This window comes from Lepisosteus oculatus, chromosome 16 (assembly GCF_040954835.1).
Source record: "Lepisosteus oculatus isolate fLepOcu1 chromosome 16, fLepOcu1.hap2, whole genome shotgun sequence".
NCBI classification, from domain to species: domain Eukaryota; kingdom Metazoa; phylum Chordata; class Actinopteri; order Semionotiformes; family Lepisosteidae; genus Lepisosteus; species Lepisosteus oculatus.
In genome coordinates this window covers 6,247,826-6,269,540 of record NC_090711.1, presented here as the reverse complement: position 1 = coordinate 6,269,540, position 21,715 = coordinate 6,247,826, and the positions used below count along the sequence as shown (strand labels likewise).

General features: G+C 37.0%; 3 protein-coding genes across 5 annotated transcripts in view; 1 reads left to right on the top strand and 2 right to left on the bottom strand.

Annotated features, from left to right (window-relative positions):
- Positions 1-1,375, bottom strand: part of slc9a8 (solute carrier family 9 member 8) — a 29,643-nt gene extending 28,268 nt beyond the window's left edge. Inside the window, exon 1 of the mRNA XM_015364915.2 lies at positions 1,028-1,375. Within this exon, the coding sequence (XP_015220401.2) occupies positions 1,028-1,278 (251 nt within the window). The 5' untranslated portion in view covers positions 1,279-1,375. The remainder of the gene's footprint in view (positions 1-1,027) is intronic.
- Positions 1,376-6,312: 4,937 nt separating this feature from the next.
- b4galt5 (UDP-Gal:betaGlcNAc beta 1,4- galactosyltransferase, polypeptide 5) overlaps positions 6,313-21,715 on the top strand; it is a 37,817-nt gene continuing 22,414 nt past the window's right edge. The window contains exon 1 of one of the 2 annotated variants that reach the window (XM_006639527.3): positions 6,313-6,738. In XM_006639527.3, the coding sequence (XP_006639590.2) occupies positions 6,633-6,738 (106 nt within the window). In that variant the 5' untranslated portion in view covers positions 6,313-6,632. Of the gene's footprint in view, positions 6,739-19,330; positions 19,432-21,715 lie in introns of those variants that run through there. The other variant, XM_069179663.1, reaches the window with a different exon arrangement.
- Positions 16,990-21,715, bottom strand: part of LOC102697711 (EMILIN-3) — a 42,486-nt gene continuing 37,760 nt past the window's right edge. The window contains exon 5 of one of the 2 annotated variants that reach the window (XR_011181791.1): positions 16,990-17,752. The gene's annotated coding sequence lies outside the window, so the exon portion shown is untranslated. The remainder of the gene's footprint in view (positions 17,753-21,715) is intronic. The other variant, XR_011181793.1, reaches the window with a different exon arrangement.

Genomic DNA, 21,715 nt, shown 5'->3' with positions numbered 1-21,715 from the left:
AATGCTGATCTTATTCACTTGTAATGGAGGTATTATGCCTAAAAATAATATAATAGCGACGTTTTTTATCTCTTTCAGTTGCGATTATCTTGATGAATTTTTACACAAATGTCAGTTTTAAATATGAGATGCTGGGACTGTATTTTGCCCCAATCTGAACCTAGATCCTTTATTATATACTTGCTACTTTAAAGCTCTCACACAGTTCTTTCATGCAGACTTTTCACTGTATGACATTTTCAATGAAATATAACATATCCTTACGGATTTAAAATTGTGTTTGATAGGCTATATTGTAAGTTTCATTCCATTGTTAGAAGCACAAAACAAAAGTTAAACAGATTTTCAGATGACTATTGCAAATGAAGCAGTTAACATTTCAATTAACCAAGGAAAACAACTGCAATCAGTTGTGTTGAGGCATCTTTCAAGGTTCTTCAATATGGGTATGAAGCTATAAACCTGAAAGACAACTACTAAGATGTAAATTGTGGAGAACACTTCCTCATTGAGCTGTAGTAAATTATATATGACCAAATACTTAGAATTGTTTTGCATATTACTGTAAAACTGCTCAACTGTCATTAGCTGTATGTGCCTGGGTATCAGCCCAAACTGATTCACTGTCCACAACAGGTGTCTCACACTCGGTTCATGGAGAGCCTGAAGTCTTCTGTTTATTGGTCCATCTGAGCATATACAGTACTTACAAAGCTGGTTTAATTATTTAATTAACTGTATAAATGTAATACTTCTAACCAGGGTCTTAGGTGTTTCATAGGTATCTTTATCAATAAGAAAGTGAATGTTTTAAATCAATTGCAAACAACCTTAAGACAAAATGCTAAATGCCGTATATTTAAGACAATAATTGGGTTTAATTGTTTAATTGACTAGTCAGTAAATTAAAGACAATAAGCCCCCCACGTCTACCCACAACACCAATCTGAAATACTGTATACAGTAAGTGAAACTGAACTCAAGACGAAAATGAAGGTAGCAGCAATACAAGAGAAGATAAAGCTACCTGATGGACTCTTCCAGGGACGCTTTTCCTTGCACATTTTGATTTCTGTCTGGATCCCTCTCTTCACCTCTTTGATTACCACCTGTCGTATCACCAGCTTTATCGATACGAACACCATTCCTTGTATCGTCTTCAGCTCTAGCATGCACAGATATATCTTGCCTGTTTAAGCCGTGTGACAGACAAGACACCGACAGCAGCAAATAAAGGCAAGATGCCCCTTTACGGCCCAACTGTTTTACAACACGCATCGCTGACGCTTTTATTTAAAATACATTTTTAAACTGTAAAACGGGCTCCGAAACCATTTTATACCCACTTATGCATATACCACATCACCACTCCAACTTCCTGTTTAGCCGCATTTCCAGCGTGCCTGTCGGGAATTGTAGTAATAATTTCTTGTCGTGTGGTTACACAGATATTTCTTCCAGTTGTTTATTATTTATACTCTTAAAATCGTATCAACAAATAAGGGATGCATTAATTGAAAGGGATGAGAAATAAGATACGGGTAAAAAAAAAGGATAAACATGTATACGTTTGGACTACTATTCCCAGAGAGCATTGTTCATACCTGAGCTCATAGGGGCCCTCTGGTTTTCTCTGGGATTTGTAGTTCAGTATATTTGAAAGATGTCTTTTCGTTTTAACCCACACTGTGACGAATGTTGACTGTTTAAATATAGGGTGTTTTCGTATTTCACTTTAGAGTATGTTTTGCCTGCAAAGTATTAGGTGATGTATTGTAGATACTAAACAACATATTCTCATTGGATAATACATGTGCAAAACAACATGCTACGACGTGTATTTGTATTGGTGATGTGATGGTAATTTACAGAAAGTTGTGGTGAATTAAGAGTGATGAAAGAAAGGCATTTAATAATATAAATTAAGAACAAAAGTCGGAGTTATTTTACTTCTTTCATACATTAACGACCAAGTTCAGTTACTTTGCTGTTATGCCTCCCTGATTTTGTCTTTATGTCTTCATTCAGCTTATCTCTCTGCCGGATTCGAAACAAATGAATGTGTAGCTCCAGTGCCTCAAACTCACAAAGCATAACAATTCATATATTTTCACATTTTATATATGCTGCTAGCTAAACCTAACTGAGCATTAAGGTCAACTTGAATGAATGTCTAAACTGGAAGGTCTGGCGTCTTCTGGTTTTTCTTCCAAACTTGCAGTACTAGTCAATTGAAACCTGTTTTCTTAGACACATATACAGTAAGTGATTTTGAAAGAGTACTACTGAAAACACAGTTGATCTAATTCAATAACTATTATTGGATAATTAATTTATTTTCTTATTTTATTTACTACTTATTGTGTAATTTTAACACATCTCACCAGGCTCTTAGGTGTTTTAAAGGTGCAGGGTAATTGTACATGTAATGAAGTGAGGGGCATAATGAACTGTAAAAGACCTTAAGAAAAATACACTATAACCATCCTTCTATTTCCTGAATGGATGAATTTCCTCATCTTAGAACCAGTCTAAGCTGTTGTCATTGATTTTCCACTGATTTAATTCTGATTGGTCCCTTCCCTTCAAAGTCTCATTACGAAAATTGTCAATCTTTGCTTTGAACTCCACCTGTAAGGTTTCCAAATTTTCCCTAATGTTTCCCTCACTTCTGTTTGAACCACAGAATAATAATACAAAATGCATAAGATTTTTTTATTTTATGCAAACCTATTTTTTCCTGCTGGTTAGTGATAATTAGCAAGCAATTAATGCACAATTTGATGTAAAAGTTAAGTTTTTGTTTAAAGACAAGGTAAGCAACCCTTCCTGTCCTGATGTATCATGTTGATCTGGTTCCAACTAGAATCTCAGGAATTACTATCTCCACCCACCATGTCCTTCCCTATCTTATATTGGAGGGATATTATATTATATTTCTGAGGAATATTCTAACAATACTGCTGCCATATGTAAAGGGATATACAGTATTGTACATTACTTCAAGTCTGCTATAGTACAGATATGAGAAGGTTAGCTCGGAACCAGCAAGAGTAGTCTATATGGGGCAGCAATGAAGATAAAGGTCTTTTTGTGATGCTTGTGGTCTTCTTTCACCACTGACACTGTGTGTCTAACACGTTCTATATTAAAGAAATAAGAAGTGATCGAGGTCCTATTTCTGTTGTGAGTCACAAAGAAGGTGACAAAATGCATAGTTTACATTGTAGTTTATACTGCAAAAAGTCTGTGTTTTTATGTTTCATCTGAATTAAGTAAAGAATCTAATGATACAATGAAACAATCAATGTCCATTTTTGTTGAAAGGATTCATGAACACACTATACTCTCTATGTGGTGTGTATTACAAACAAGCTGTAGGTAAGTGCACTGCCATTGGTCTTTATTGAGTGCAAAGTTAGTGCAAAGCAATTCTACGACTCAGATTAATAATTAAAGGATATTGACTTTGCCTTGGGACTCACTCCACTGCCTGCACTTGTCCCACAGGAAGTAAGCTTTCTGTGTGCCAACAATGACAATTTCTAATATGACATTTTCTAAGCCCACCAATTAATTTTGCTTCTCAGTATAAACAAGGCGTTACTGTATATAATCCTTCTTATCTTTGCTGATATGTGAAGAATTTGCTTATATGTGGAGAATCACTGAAGGCAGTTTCATTTATTGTGGGCAAGGAAATGTGATCCTGGAAAAATGGTAGGCTATTAGCACAACTAGTATCTTCTAATAGTAGCAAGAATTGTTGTTTCACTTAACATTTTGCTCTTGTCTTATTAATACAATATTTGTTTTATTTACGGATCAAAGCTCTTTTGTTATGTAATGAAGCTATGCTTCTGCTTCTGTTTATTTTCACCTACCATAATTTTCCATTGACAGAGATATGATTATTTTACTTGAAATAGTCCTGCTCATATGCTCATAGGCAGCCCAAGAAGCACAGGAAAACCACGCACGTTCACATTAACTTCAGAAAACTCCTCATTCCTGTGTGCCATATCCTCTCCAGCCAACCTCCCCGCCTTAGCTCTCACCTTCACTGTATGCTTTCCTCTGTGTTGGACTCAGTAGTGCACTTTCTTAAAAGCTTTATCTGAAACCTACAGTAGATTCACTTTGACAGTGAGCAAAATACTACTTATCTGCCCATATGTCCCCAGAGAAAGGTCATTGTTTAATACAAACCAGTACTGACTTCCACTGCTGTGCATAAATCTGAGATTAATCGCAAAAACTTTTGTTGTTATTAATACAGTTAAATTTGTATGAAAGGAAACCACGTTCAATATTTTCCCACCATTAATTCATATTCTCCAGCTCCTTCAAACCTTTTACAACACAAGGTTTACAACAACAAGATTTACAACAACACAAGGCAAACTATATCTGCCAAGTATTGTAGGAATTGATTCATCACATTCACCCATTCAGTTTAATCAAATTCATTCTTATGTGGTCCTGGTCATTAAAACCATGTGTCTTTATATTGAAGCTTAAGACTATGTTTTAATTTATCAGCATTAAATGTTATTGTAAAACACAATGAACACAATTCCAGTCAATCACTATAGAGTTGCGTTAATACAGTACATAAAGAATAAGGGAAAAGATTAGAGAAATGGAAAATGTATCTGTTGTGTATGAAAACTTGATTAAATGCAAAAATCCCACAAAGAAAAATAAAATAATGAAGTCTGGAAGGATGCATGCTCAAGAAGAAACAGAAGAACAAATGGATTGTAGAACAAAGAAAGATCTGCAGGAGTTTTGAAAGTGTGAAGAGGTAAAAATGATCATGAACCAGGCACACTGGAAGAAGAATAGAACAGCAGTGGAGTAAAAAAGCAACATAACTGATCCCAGTACGGGTCACAGGAAGAACTGGAAACGAAACATGGAGTAACCTGGAAAAGGAATGACAGTTTGAGAGCACAGGAAGAGAACCGGGGAGGGCTCTCATCCAACACTCAATTCTTATTTAATTATGCTAAATACATTCATTAAATAATACTGAAGGCTTTAAGATCAATCTTTAAATTGCAGGAAACAGGCAGTTGAGGATTGTGCCTGTCTTTGGATTGAGAACTGGCTAATGTTTGCCCTTCTAGACAAAATGGGGGGCCAATGAAAAATATAAGAAGAATGTTTATTTAGCTATATAATTAAACGTGTAGAATTTAAATCAATGGATGTCGTATTAAATTATACCGCTGCACTAGTATAATTATAATTAGCTAGACCTCACTTAGAATGTTGTCTTTATTACAAAAAAGGATTATTCTGTTCTGGAAAAGAGCAACTAGACAAATTACCAGTCCTAAAGATCTGAATCGTTTTGGTTGTGTACATACTGTAGAGGAGACCTTTTTCAAATATGCCAAATCCTCAGAGGCATTGCAATGAAGTTCATTTACAACTAAGGGCAGGAGGAACGTTTAACACAAAGGGATATGATGCTCTAGCAGTCAAGCCATGTTGTCAAAGATAGAAATCACTTAGCTACTAGCAACCAAATAAGCAAGATGGGAATGACCTGACCTCTTTGTGATCTCTTTTATGATCATACAGTATATTTTATGTTAGATTATCTGAAGATAAAGTTCATGAAGGTATCTTGGGTGTTGTTTTATCTGGTAGTGTGTTGCTGAAAGGCGAATGAGATTATTTGCTGTAAATGTGGAATTTCCTAATGCATTATTTAAACTATTCACGTTTTATTAAAGCACTGCATACTATGGTGATAAAAGATTACATGCTAAATGTGCTAGCAAGGACTCAGATACATTACCTTCTATTTACACGAATACATGAACTTTTAATTGTTATTTACTTTAGTTTTCAATGGAACGGATTTTAATAGCCAAAGATACACGGGTGTCAAATGTCATGCCAATAAAGTGAGGGCACTACTCCTTTTCTCTTATAGATTATAATGCTAAAGTATTATGTTCCCTTGATGTACTGTAGTCCTAGACTATTGTCGCTACCCGCTCAAAGACCCACATTTCAGCCATTTCACCGCTCCATTTTAATGTATTATTTTAATATTGCAATATTAATTATTTAAAATATTAAGATATTGTCCTGTCATCAGCAGTAGGTTTAAATTACTTGTTGTCATTATCTCATACACGACGGATAGATGGTGAAGCTGAGCACTAACGAATTTAAAACGTGCTGTTATTTGGACACTCTCCCTAACTCTGAGCTTTTTCTCTACCGCAATGCTTTGCTGACGATCCCTAAACAGAGGTATGGTTAATATGTGCGGACGCTCCTTGCTCCCCATTCATTTTTTTTTCGCAGAAGCGGCTGCGGCTCCCCCTCAAATTGAGGCTCTAGATTTATCCTTAGGTGAAATTTTATTAAATAAAACAATAAAAAAAATTAAGCCGCAAATGCCATCTGTAAATAATACTATTACGCCGTGATAAGATTTGAATTTTTAAGATTTGATTTAGGAGCTATCTGGCACTTCCTCACTTCAGTGACAGGCGTTATCTATTCTAGTGCTTTCACGGTGTAGTACAGCTCGGTAAAGATTTTATGTTGTAAATTAAGTAGGATTTTTATTTTCCATATCGCTTTTAAATTTAATTTCTTGTATAATGCGGAAATATTTTCGAGCACCGAAAAGGTCATTTTTTGGTCTGCTGTTTCTGTTTTCTCTCTCCACCTCCGCAATGTACTTCATCTATTCAGCACCGGGAATCGGTAAGGGGTTTATCCTCATATTAAATTAACTGATGTTAATTGAATATAATTTTATATTGATGAGCGTGCAATACGGAGTAATGGAGTAATAGGCATTCAGTTGGGGAGTAGTCTGTGCTTTGCTTAATCTGTGTGAATGTAGTAATCACACCGCGATTCTGCACCTGTGTCCGGTAATGAAATAGGCTGATAAACTGTCTCTGAAATATATACTGTACGGAAGGAAGAATTCATGATGTTCATGAGTTCATTTTTACAGAAACAAAACATGCATTTTTATGTTGAAACGGGCAGCCTGGTACGGGTAATATTCTAGCATTAAAGGATTACCTTCCCGTAATATAAGCTAAACTAATATGTTAATGTTTTAACTAAGATTCTGGCTGATTAGGTGAAATTCGAATGGTCTGTCTATATACAGTATGCTGATTCACTTACAAAACACTCTCATTCAGTACAGTATTGCCTGTTTATAATTTTAGCAGTAGACATCGCTGTTTTCGACGCATCGTTATGATTATAATAACTTGTAGTTTTCATTATTATTTATTTAACTGCAGGCTTTATCCAAAGTTGTTTTGACGTCCATCTATCAACGAACCTTAAAATAAATACATAAAGCAAATATGTACAGTATAGAGTGGTTAAAGCAGTAATTTAAGATAATGTAATACAACGCCGGAAACAAAAGGAGGTTCAGAAATTGTTACAGTGCTACGTTGTATCATGGGCTTTAGAACACTTAATTATTATTGCTGGAGTTATTATTATAGTACTGAAATAGGAACTAGTTCAAAAGAGCCTCCAAAACAGAGATGTGTATTCTGTGACCTAGGATGTGTGTATAACACACCAAGGAAGATATTTTCTCTGTAATTGTAAATCGTATTCATTATTTTAAAATATTAGTATTTCATGTATACAGTATTTTGCAGTACTTTTTATTTTAATGCAGAACAGTGAGAACCTACCATAAGATGCAAGGTTGAACTGTTAGCTGTGGATTAGGGACTACGTTTTCACCCACTGCTTGTTAACCCCGTAAGGTGGAGTAGATGGTTTTTATTTGTGCTCTGATCAGAAAAGATTTTCCCTTCATTTGGGTCTCAGTAGTTTTGTCACTGGGGATGTTTTTTGTGTTTACTTGGGAGACGAAATTCACACTGGTCTTTCGGTCCTTTTTGAAGCCATATCGGTAAGCACTCTGGTTGGGCCTTTACTTTCAAATCTTGAGGGATACTATATTTCAGCCATTTCACTGTTGCAGGAAATTCAAGGCCATGCTGATACAACAAGAAAGAGCCATAAAAATTGGTAATGTAGCTCCATGAGCTATACTATGATTATTTTTTGTATCATTTGCAATTGGAATCTTCAGGGCCAATGTAATGTGTTTTCCCTTGACCTTCAAGACCGCCTGTGACTTGTTAAAACCAGATTAGTGTTGTGTATTGCTCATTTTTTTGTTTCAAATTCTCTGCAGGTTCAAACAAGACTAACAAGTGCTATAGAGAATTTGAGACAGAAAAAATCTCCACTTCTACATTTAGAAAAAAAGGGAATTCGGTGGAATATTGTTTTCTGTGAATCAATCCCACCTCTAAACAGTAAACTTTAGTGTCGTGGCTGAACAACACATCTGCTAGAAAGGAAAGCAATTTTGTGTGATGTTAATGAATGAGAAATATTACGCAGGTCAGGTCTGTGTTTTGCTGAAAACTTAAGGTTACGTTGTTCCTGTTCAAGGAAAAAATGCAGCTTACATTTAAAAGCTACAGTATCTATATCTAGATATCCGAGATGAGAGTGCATGTGTTTATTTTCATCTGAGGAAGCTTCCTTAACATTGTGTCTTTTGTTTCGTCTGTGTGAACTGTTTTAATATGTTTGGTAAAGATTAACAATTCAGTAATATTTGGTTTCAGGAAGTGGGATTGCTTTCTTTTTGGACCTGTGTTTGTATACATTGACACCAGATCAATACATCCAGCATGTACTAAATTATTTGAAGACATTCCTGGCCTAGGCAATGCTCAGCACATCTATAACTAAGGGTGTATCAGAGCTAGGCTGGTCGCAGCTGGATTGTAATAGAGCAATTTAATTAAAACACAGGAGAATCCTGCAAGATTTCATCAAGCCCTTTATACGAGAGGAAACACAAGAGCAGCATAGTGCTTTGAGTAAGAGGAGTCACTCAAGCAAGAAACTACTGTATTTAGGATAGCCCATCATTACACAATCTTGATGCACTTTACTACCAGATCTGAAGAGGGCAGTGATTTACAGGTATATGTTTTGAAAATATTTATTTTTGTATAAATATTTTTGTTCTTACAATATGTGGTAACTGTATTAACGTAGCGTAATCTTAACTTGCAAGTGTTTTGTTTTATGAAATGTTATGACCACAGGGTATTAAATACCTTTACTGCTATTGGGAAATCACGAAATCAGTCGGATTAACAGACCACATGTCCATTTTGCGCAATTATCAGTTCAGGAGTTAGAAAGATTTCATGTGGCCGTTTCTAATGAGGCGTATGTGTCACTGCCTCTTTCGGGTGAACTTTCACCTGTGAGGCAGGGAACTGTTTGAAACCAACAGACTGACATGCTCTCACTTCTTGCAGTTTTGTTGCTCTGCTGCTGATTATGGGCAGTGGTTTGAATGCTGAAAACAAAGTATATTAGGTGCTCTTTGCACTTCATGTTCATTCTGTATGCTGGTCACAGACACTAAGCAGTGAATTTCAAGAAAGAAAATTCCTCATTTTAGTGTCCATCTGCTACCATTGAGGAGGCTCATTTCCCCCCTTCCCAGAATCATATTTACTCACCACATGTCTGATAATCTTCATTAAAAGCTTGAGGAGAATGAGAGGGGAAACCCAGATGAAAACAGGTTTCAGGGCCAAATTCTAATTCTGGAGTCTACAGTATGAATTGTGCCACATGAACTGGTGACTTAATATTTAAAATAATGTGTTTCCCAGCAGAATGCAGTGTTGAATATGCAAAACAATTGGAGGAAAAGGAAGTATTATGAATATCCTGTCATTAAATTGTTAGTCAGTCCATCAACTCTTAGTAGGAAGTCTAGCAATAGTTAAAATTAGATTTCCTTTCTAAGATGATTCCTGTTTGTTTGTGCTTAAGATGTGATTTTATTCACTTCACTAGGATTAATATTTTTAATTTTTCTGTCAGGAAATATTTGCTGCTTTTCTGGGAATCTCTTGGCCAGGTGTAGACGATGGGGAAAGTGTATACCTATCTGACTTAACCATGATCAAAATCATGAATCATAAGTACATTTTTATTTGATTTCTTTAAAATGTAGTGCGAAGCCCTGATTTGCTATAAAATCATACTAATGCTACTAATCTGTTTTGTTAAACTACAGCTAATGTTTCTTTAGCTAAAATATAGATAATAATGATTATCGTGTTAAGTGTGGCCTTTTGCCTAAAATTGCTAATTAGGCAGTAAATACTCCATTGGATGAGGGTACTATTCAGATTCTGTTTGCTAAAAGTCCGAGGCAGTACTGATACCCCTTAAATGATTCTTTGTCTGCTCTGCTGGAGAAATTGGCGCACAAAAATTACATGTTTTTGTTTATTGACCTCTTTATAAACCCTAAGTACAGGCTTGAAATAACCACCTTAGTCTGCATGGTCAGGATTTTATGGTTACTAGTTGTTTAGTGCCCTAGGACTGAGACTGATTGAGGAGATTGCAGTGATGATTTACACTATGTGGTTGTTTTATCCCTGGTATTAAAAATGAGATCAAATTCAGTTTTTGGTGGCGTCATGCTATCCTACTGCATGGTACTCGCCGATTAGGGTTTGTGTATGTGTTGTTTGAGGCAGATTAAGTGCCTCTTGAGCCAGAGATACTGTGGTGACAGCATGTAAAAGGCCAGAGTTTCATTCCTAGACACAGTAAAGGTCCTGTAGTACCTGACATGAAACCAGTGAGGGTGCAAGCGGAGGAAAGTCAACTGGGGTGTATGTTGTTTAATATATTACTTGATGATGCAGTGCTGTCACAACAGTTACTAATCACAAAGTACAACCCTGAGTTAGTAATGTTTTTCACATGGTCTTAATCTTTAGGAGAGTTATAAATGCTGAGTACAGTACATGACTCGTAATGTACTGTTTCCCTTTGTGGGAAGCTGTCATAGGATCTCGATGACCAAAAAAACATCTGGATTCAATTTTTAATATAGAATGCACGTTTGTCATAAGATCTGACACCCAGAAAGGCATAATTAGATTAAACTGTGGTTTTCTGCATCTGAGTGAGTTAAAAGCAAACAATAGCATTAATGAAGTGGTGAATACCACAGAAAAGTACAGCGCCAACTTTTCTTTCCTGTAATTACTTATTTTTGCTTTTCTTGTCACATGCTTGGAAAGACAATTATGGAATTGTCAGGCCATGCCTGTCTGAGGTCTTGTAATTTTAATCCTCCTCATGATGAAGACTTAGTGGTTTGCAATAACCTACCTAATGCAACATAATTGCAGGGACGGACCAAGGGCAGCCGAAATGCCTGTGCTTTTTTGTAAGGGTATAGGTACTGTACAGTATATAAAATAACAAGAGGATACAGGTTTTATTTTATAGATGCCTTTACTAAAGCAAGAACCATTTCAGGTGTGCCAATGCTTTGTGACCATGCCACATCTGGAAAAAAGTTTAGAAGATAGAAAAAGAAAACCAAGATATGGAAGTATCTAAATGTTAATACTTCAAGTATTTGTATAAAGTTTATAAATGTACAAGATTTGGGGGGCACACGACCATTGTGTATCATGTGCCCCATTTAAAATGACAGTGTGCATGCCTCTGCTCAGAGACCAGCTTCTATGTTAAGACCGAAGGTACAGTATGCAACAGAGTACAACAGAGGCCTCTCAAAGTGCTTATTGAAACAGTATGGACTTTCTTGCCTCCTTTTGCGTTACTGTAAATACCATGGAAAAATATTCTTAGAAAACCTGCCCTTGTAATGGAAAATAGAGTAAGAAAACGTCTTTTGCGATTTAAAGTGAGGTGATTTATAAGATACCTTGACATCACATATTTTATTATTATTCATGAATGTTGCTATATTTATGACTTTGTTCACAGACAAAAATACACTTGGTGTGTGTTTTAACCATGCTTATCATGTTAGGATTAGCAAGGTTAATGGTGAAAGTCCAAGGGTGTCTGAATGCTCTCTCCCATTTTTAACAATGGGATTTAGCTGCGTATCAGTTTTATCAGACGAGTCATATCCAGAACTGTATCCAGCACATTTTCTAACCTGTAATGTATTTAATAAAACTCAAGACCTTAAGTCAGCAAAATCAGTAGGCTATCTTAAAGGGAAAAACATGACTTGTGATTGAAATACTACAGTAGGCATTCATAAACTGTAGGTCACCGAACCTACATAAGGCTTCAATAAAAATAAAAAAAACAGGCTAACAAGTAACTTAGAGTGTAAGTCTGGTTTTAAATGTAATGAAAACACTAGGAAGAGCTGACTAACAACCCTGTAAACACTTTGAACTTTGAAGCATTTTCTACTGACTTATTTATCATGCAGTAGATATGGCTTGTTCTGTCTGAACTTTGCAGAATGGGTTGATGACTTAATTAGACCTTATAAACTGTACTCTTTAAGCTTTTCAACTGTACTTTGTTCATACTGTGCCTTCTGGTAACAATCAAAGCCGAGCGGCTTTGCATGCACATACGTGCACGTACCAGCCCTGGCTACGACACAACCAGAGAGTCACTCCAGCTGCATTCGTGCATTCCCCAGCCCTGGCTAAAACACACCCAGGGAGTCACTCCAGCTGCTCGGCTCCAACACACCTGGAGATGAACGTGTACATGTCCCGCCCCTGACCTCTGCTCACCCGGAGAGACACTCCGGCTACTCGGTTTCAGCATGCTAGAGGAGCCTCATGGCCGCTCGGAGAGAGGCCAGCCGAACCTGTTCCTCGTTTACAAAGTTAAGATATTTCCACCGCCCGCTAGTCTGAGGCTGAAATCAACATGCATGTTTTAGTTAAAGCAACAGTCTGCATCACGTTTCTGAACAGCAATCCCACTCTTAATCGTACTGTGGCTTCTCCTGTGGAGCTGACAGGTGTGTCCTGAACCAGCCAGAGAGCTGTACCCTGTGGCTTTTTTTTTTCTTTTTTTAGGATATAGGATATGTCATAACAAAAAGACTATAAGAAAATACTTGAAAAGTGGAGATATTGTTCTTCCCCAATACCGTATTTCTCAGTGAGTTCATTGAAGGGTATGAAAGTGGTGTTCTGAAGAATGTGACTCAGATGCATGATACCTTTTTGTTTCCAGTCTTTAATGAGAATTGATTTATTGTTCATTCGAAAGTCGGGGTTATGCCAGATTGGAGTGTATTTGCAAGGTGTCCATGTGGATGTTGCAGTTTTGTTGATTTTTCAAGGCTGTTGAAATTGCTGTATTCTTAAAACAACCATGTGATTTTATAGTAGTATTAAGAAATGGCAAGTCAGTAGGTGAGATTCCCTTACACTCATTTCCTTAACTGTTCCATTTCTGTCCAAAGGTATTCCTGTTGATTAGGATGAAGCCATTTAGTGATGTATTGTAGCTGATTTGCCAAGTAATAGTAGTAAAAATTGGGTGCTTCTAATGCTCCCTGAGTTTTGTGTTTCTGTAAGGTGGTTAGTTTAATCCTAGGTTTTTTGTTTTTCCAATAGAATTTATTATTATTGAATCAAGTGACTGAAACAAGTTAGTAGTGAGTTGAATTGGGATCATTGCAAACAAATAATTGATTTTAGGTAGGATTGTCATTTTGGTGGTTGCTATTCTACCAATCATGGAGAGAGGTACGTTTATCTAGTGCAGTAAATCATCTTGTATTCTTCTTAACAGTGGGTCAAAATTTAGTTAAAACAACTAAGATAGCTGATATTGCCAGTAGAGAGGGGAAGAGATAGTTTTCAAACTGCAGCATTCCAGTTGTCTGCACACAGCGATAAAATTGTGGATTTATTCCAGTTTTTGGAGTAATTAGATAGGTTCTTGAATAGAGTCTGATGGATCTTGCAAATATAGAAAATATTGTCTGCATAAAGACTGATTTTTGTGCTGTGTTTGGAGGCTTTGGATTCCCATATTTTGCCGTATTGCAGCAGCAAGAGGTTCAATACAAATGGCAACTAAAGAAGGTGATAGAGGGCATCCTTGCCTAGTTCCCCTGTGTAATGCAAAACTTTGAGATGTTATTCCATTGGTTGTGAATTTAGCCATAGGTGAGTTGTATAGTATCAAGTGAGTAAATGATTCACCGAAAACACATTTCTGTTAAGCGGTAAACAGAAATTCACAATTTACTTTATCAAAGGCTTTTTCTGCCTCTAATGACACAATTATTCTTTTCAGACTATTGTTTTTAGAGATATTAATTAAATTAAATAGTCTGCGCATATTGCTTGAGGAGTGTCTGCATTTAATAAACCCTGTTTGATCTGGATGTATTATGAATGGAGTAACTTTCTCAATTCGGGTAGCTAGTGCTTTACTGATCATTTTGACATCTGTATTAATGAGAAATAAAGGACGATAACTAGAAAGCAGGGTTGGGTCTTTGTTAGGCTTTAGGAGTACTGAGATAAAAGCTGTATTCATTTCTGATGGGATTTTTGAATAGAGTTTTATTTCAACAATCATTCTAAGAAACAATGGTGTGATTGTTTCCCAAAAATGTTTATAGAATTCAGCAGGGAAACTATCAGGTCCTGGAGCTTTATTTGACAACTGATTGAGTGCATTATGTAATTTGTCAGATGTTAATGGGATATCAAGTTCATCCGCTTGTTCTTTTGTTAATTTTGGAGGCTTTATATTGTTGAGAAATGAATCAATATCTGCTTGATTTGGTTCATGGTCTGAAGTATACTGTATAATTTTACTATAAAAATATAGAATGTACAGAAAGTATCGTTTATGTCCCCTGGTGTTTGCATTGTATTCCCTGCCAAATCTCTAATCACTGGAATAATCGATTTTTCTTTGTTATGTTTTAACTGATTTGCCAAGTACTTTCCTGATTTATTATTATACTCAAACCTATCATATAGGTATGCCGCCGTGGCTTGTGGCTTGTGGCCGTGGCTTGTAGTTGCATGCGGTACGGGTTTGTACCATGCAGTTTGAATGGCTGCATCTGTAGGTTGCATAGTGAATTTTCCCTTTTTATTGCCGGGGAACAAATCAGTGTTTCAGTGGCTGTTCACTTAGTATGACTGGCTGATTTCTGTACAGAATGTGACCATGAGCAGGAAAAAGATTTCATGTATATAAGTTGTGGTGCTTGATATATAGAAATGTACGTTTCTAAGCTTGAGAAATCTGTCAACATCAAGACTGATGAGATTAAAACTTGTATTTTTTCCTTCCCTACATTGTATTGTAAATTAGTACCATCAGACATGTAGTACAGTGTTGATTAATGCTGCTATCACAAGTGTATGTTCAGGAGATGCATGTTTTAATGGGTTTGTCCTCTCCTTAGGGATGATTCAGCTCTTGCCCTATGTATACTGTCCTTCAACAGGAGATTGATGACGTTTAGCCTCTGGCTCTGAAAAAATTAATTCATGTTTCCAAGGGTACTGGCGATCCTGGAAAATTACATGTTTAATTTCCTTGCAGAAAAATGACTGAAAAAATAACTCAGTGACTGTGTCCTACAAAAGGGAAAAAAGAACTGAGGTTTACAGTAGGCTACCCTGCACTCACAGCTGTTAATATTGAACTATGTCTGTGCTTGTTGAGAAGAAGATGGTCAGGAAGAGTATGAAGCTGAAGACAACCTATTCTATAATGGAAAAGTTGGCTGCCATCAGGGCTTAAATTATTTTTATCAAAGAAATGGAGCATAGTATATGATGTGTGGACAGGGAGAACAAGGTTAACAAGCTTTAGTGGGATTACGATGTACAGTAATGTATCTGGGAGAAGAACAATCCTCTGTTGATGCGCCAAGAGCATTAGAGCAGAGGGCTTACAGCTTAAGACAGTTATCTGCATGTTCTGTAGGCCTTGTCTTACGACAGGAACTTTGGAACTTTATCTAAGATGGCATCAAGAATTAACTAGTGCTAAAGTTATTCCCAAGCATTTTGGAGTCACGGTCCTTCACAGTATGAGTAATAGATTCGCTGCATTTGTTTTCTCATTTGAATCCTTTTTAGTCATCCTGTAGTAACAGGTACAGCTTTGCTCTGTCCTTGCTGGGATTCAATCACAGTTGCTCATGGGCTCAGAGCATACACAACGCCACTCCCTTGTGAGGGGTAAACTCTGCTATGCTGCTGGATCAGGTACTCTGCTGAAGGAGAATTCCAGGTTTGAAGGTTGTGACATCAGTGCCACTGACCCCTGATATGCTGCCACAGCAAACAACAGTACTTGTTACAAACAGTTGTTAATGGTCAAAATACTTTTGGTAATGGTCCTAGAGATCTGTACTTATATTTATTTTCTTAGGTTAGATACTGATTACTTAATTCTATGAATTGATATCATCATTGTATTTTTAAGAAGAAAAATGTATTGACTGCACCTCCAAATTGTTTGGCATTCCATTTTTATTGTTTGGAACCAGGTATTGTTAAAATGTAAACTTGTTTGCCACTGCTAAAAAGACTTGATACATACACAGAGTTTAGCATGGGAATCATTACCCTGCAATATACTGCATGTAATGTGTTATAAGGTGTTTCTGGCAAGTTTATTACTTCCAGGCATTCTAATGAGTACTAAAGTAGGTGAGAGGATTAAATTAACTGTAACTGTCAAAAACTGTGCACCACCCTTTAGACATCCATGCAGATTATTATGCATCTGCCTTGTTTTAAGAGGATGCTTCCTGGAAAAGTTATTTAAATGTATTAAACAATGTATTACAATGCAGTCCAATGTTTAAACCGCTGAACAGTTCCAGCATATGATAACCCACAGTTCTTTTCAGCATTAGGTTTCTAAAGTTAAATACTGCCCAGTTTTACACCTAGATTTATGTATTTGTAAAAATTCTCCCTGAAAAGGAGGTTTTAATATTCCATTCTTGAGACTAAAAAGTACAGAACACCCAGGAAAAACTGTAATAGAGTGCATGCTTTATAAAATATGGCTACAGCTGTTTCTTTCATAACAGTTTACTTCTTTTTGAATGACCCTAACATTTGCAGTTTTTTTATGTCAATTCACAATTGAGATAATTTTCCCTTCATAAATGAGGCCATGGTTCAGTCTTAAAGAGAATGAAGAGAGTTCTGAAGTTCAAAATCATTGAACATATTCCATTCATGATAAAATCTCAGGAACATCAGCTACAGTATATTCATGTTACCAAAACATGGGTCTTTTTCCTGCAATACCTAAAGGCAAGATCTTTTTTCTCCGCAATTAAGAAGTACTTCAGAAGTACACCACGAGAATGATTGCAATAAAACCTTGGCTGTCACTTGGTCATATGGTAGTCAGACGTGCAATGATAAACCACACATGATTTGTCCATGGTTGCTGCATAGACAGTAGTGCTAGAAATAGTGAATTGAAGTTAGTGTGAGTAGGGTAGAATGGTCAAGGCTCATATTAACTACTCTACTGTATGTTTTCGCCAGTGGCAGTAATTTGGTAATTTCTATTGAGTTAATTATGGACTCCAAATAATAAATGTAGCAAATACCTTCTTGTGACAAGCAAGGATTTTGATCTGCTGTACTTCAATGATGCGCTGATTGCAATTCTAAGTACAACATGGTTTCTTTGTAATTCTGGAGCCTTTCCTGGCGTTGCCTTCTGTTATTGGGAAAGTCATTTGCATAACATACAGTAACACAGGATCAAAATGTAGCCGGAGAGAATTAATTGAATACGGTTGCAATCCTTGGCATAGTTCTTGACCACAGCTGTGAGACATTCTTCTGATTCGTTTCTGAAAACAATAGAAAATACAAATACAAATAGTACCTCACAAGTGTTGCATATCCAACTGCCATTTCAGTCAGAGTATCGCAGTATGTACAGTGGAGTATAATTTTCTGCACTTTATAAAACCAGTAAAAATAAATATAATACTGAACCTTTAAAGGTTATATAGCACCTTTAAAGGTGGCTTCTCAAAGTGCTTTACAGATGGACAACAACAATGAAAGAAAGATATACACAATGAGAGGAGATAGAAGATGGGGGTATTACAATGTGCTAGGAGCAAAGGGGTATTTAACAGAATCAGCTGAGTAAAGGGCCTTCTACAGAAGAAGATTTTGAGTGTACATTTGAAAGAGCTTAGGGAAGGTGACTGACTCATTGTCAATAAAGTGTGTTTTTTTGTTTTGGTAAAGGGGGGAGGCAGACCTGATGGTTTGAGTTTTAGAGGCATCCCTGTAATTCCCCCGTGACACATATCCATGGATCCGGACAGCCCTTGGGGGGATTGTGCAAACCCACTTTCGCAGCACATCATGTTTTAACCATGCAAACGGACTGGATTAGCCAGTTTCTGAAGTATCGGTGAAGTCATACGAAGCCAAGTTCTTCCTGTTCAATTTATCATTGAAACTGGCTGTCACAGATACAATAATATTTTTAATCCTTTATTTTTAGCCCAATCTTAATTTTATTTTTAATTTGGTTTATTTTTTAGAAGAGCCAAGTGTACAGTGCTTATCTGCATCATCTCACTGGACTACTGTATGTACTGTATGACAGCAGCAAAAATTAAAATGAAAATTAATGACAACTAAATCATTTTAACTGAATGCTTTAATTTAACTGTAGTATTCTTCCTTCTTCTATTGTCAGGTCACTTATTTTGAGAAGCAGAGTTGTGACTTAAGTCTACAGTATATCTCTTCATTGATGTCTTCCTGTGTGTGTTGTGGGGTTGTGTTATTACTGTACGTGCAAAAGCATCAGTGTTTTTAAGGCATGGCAAGATTGCGTTAGCACTGGCTCATCTGCATTCCTTCTGCATTGCTTAGACCTGAGTTATGTACTATACTGCAGCACAAAAAACGTTCATTGATAATGTTTGTTTCTTGCACATTCAAGGAGAAATCCTGTTCTCCAATCCTACATCTTAAACATTGTGCATCATATTTAAAAGCCATAATGCTGCTGAGGTTTTCTAATGGGAAGAAAAGTGTCAACAAAACCGTGGAATATGGTTTCTCTACCCTATTTGAAATCCATTATTCAAAGTATCGGTCCGTGGAAATGAAGAAAGGAGATAAGAAGGCCTTCCACATGCTTCTCCTTCTCCGAGAACACACGAGGTTAAACACGAGAGGAATTTTACAGAGAAGAAATGCCTAAGAATTACACAATTATCAGGGAAAACGAATTGAACTGGCTGCCGAACCTTGTAGCTTTAATGGGGGACACCACAAGGGCTTCTTGTCATATGACAAGCACATGACTTGTTTCATGTGATAGTGAGCCGTGTGGTCAGGTCACATTTGCACTGGCATTTCCTTGAGGCAATCCCAGTGAAGGGCTGCCCTGGGCTATGGCAGCACTCTTCAGTGTCTCATGACTCTTCTTATTGAGAGTGAGGGGTATTCTTCCCAGCAAAGCCTAGGCTTGTCTTCTGAGACTTAATGGAATCACAAGGTAAGAGTTAAGTTTGACTGGAGAGACAACAGCCCACATTGTTTGCAGTGTGTTGGAATTTGATTAGGCCCGAGTGAATTGTCAGGCCTGATTGTCAATTCTTCACTACATTCCCATTTACTTTTATTTTACTTTCATGATAGTTGTATTTAGTTGAGGTTTCCACATTTGCACATGGATATATAGCTATGAGACACAGTCACGGCGGTCTTATCTGGTTTAATATAAAGGATCCTGTCCTCTTTTCATTTTTAGTCTCATGCATCTATTCCATGGGACTAGATAGACAGCAAATGTAAAGTGTGAGTTTGTACGGTATTTGTAGGCAAGTTTCAGTTGGCACTATGTGAGCAATGATTTTCGGTTCACATGGGAGTGAATCACTTTCAGCAGAAGATAGATGGCAGGTTGAAGGGTATGCCGTCTAGCTTGTTTCCTAATGCACAGGTTACACCTTAGGCTACTTTTCAAATGGATTTTCTCAGGCTCCAGCTTGAGCATAGCATTTGTGGAGTTTTTGTTTTTCCATTGCTGTGTGAAGCAACATGTCACAAGTGAAGAAAGACTTGTGCCACTAGTTTTCTGAAAATGCACCCAGCATCCTCCTCCAGCAGGCTCATTGACGTATTTCATTGAAAAGAGAATAACTGTTGTTCTGCTTGGCTTTGGATTTTATGTTATTGTTGTAGGTTTCCTGGAATATGCGAAAGATAGGTAGGAGGGACAGTAGCTTGTTTTTACAGTTGATACATCATTTAATTTAGAAAAGTCAAGAAAGCAAAGTCACAGAACAGTAAAACGCACACTGTGGATTTCAGTGCTAGAACTGTACAGTACATGACAAAAATTTAATGAACAAAAATGTTATGAAATTGAATTAACTAAAATCATCAAGTCATTCAAACTGGAAAGTGGCAGAAATGCTAAATATTGTTTTTCTGCACCAGTGAATCACAATATCAATACATTGCTTTGAATAAAGCCTCCTTGGAACACAAAACACACTGTACTGCACTTGTCACCAGTCAACAGGAATGTTTGGGCTGTAAGCCCACTGTGTGTTGAGCATTACACTGAACCAAACCCCAGTGGGAAAACCAAACAAGACTGAAAATGAAAAGCAAGGAACAGAATGTTTCATTTCCACTGTTTGGACACTGAATGTGTTCTAAACTCGCACGTGGAGGTGTCTGTTGAAGATCCCATTTCAGAGCATCAAAGATTGCTTTGTTTAAGAATGGTACAATGTGAATAGTTGCTTTGGTAATCTGTATTTGATAATCCCTTGAGCTAGCAAGATGCCTGGCAGTTTATAATTTCCAAAGAGATGCGTGATGAAATCTACAGCTCTCAGTGCCAGCTATACAGAAAACTAATTTAAAGGTTGGACTAGAATTACAATTTGGGGCAGCTTTAGCTATTACCATTGAACAAAATTACATTGAATTTACATATTATATAGCAAATCTTATAGAACTGTATGCTTCTGACCCATGATGCTGGGGTATTTGTTATAACCATTATTCGAAAATTTACTACTTTATTCTTAAAGTAGATGGGTTTTCAGCCAAATTACATTAACATTAAGGAATGTCCTGCTCAGGGCTGAAAGGGAAAGTCCTCAGTGCTGTTTTTACTTTTAGATAAAAATGTTCATATAGCCCAGTTTACTTATCACTTCTTGTGGTTGTCTTAACTTTTCTTTTTTAGCTTGTATTTAACTTGCCTGGTCTTATTGATGTGTTATTCATTGTTTTTTTTTGGTAATAGTGTTCCTCCTGTAAAGTGCTTTCTGGAAGAAATGAAAAAGGGACCTTCCCCTGCCTTGAGCATTAGGGGTGCAGATTGCTGGTGGAGTCGTCGGTCACTCCCCACCTCTGGCTGGGGTAGCGCAAGACGCGGCTGATCATTTGCAGAGAGCCTGCAGGCAGTGTAGGCATCAATTTCTAAAGTGTTTTTTGGGGGGATTTTAGGCACGTTTCAGGTGGCACTATAAAAAAAAATTCTTACACTTATATAGAGCTTTTCTGGACACTCCACTCAAAGCACTTTACAGGTAATGGGGATCCCCTCCACCGCCACCAATGTGCAGCCCCACCTGGATGATGCGACGGCAGCCATAGTGCGCCAGTACGCTCCCCACACACCAGCTCTCAGTGAGGAGGAGAGCAGAGTGATGAAGCCAGTTCCTCAGATGGAGATTATGAGGAGGCCCTGATTGGAAAATTTGGCCAGGATTCTGGGGTAACACCCCTACTCTTTTCAAGAAACGCCATGGAGAGTC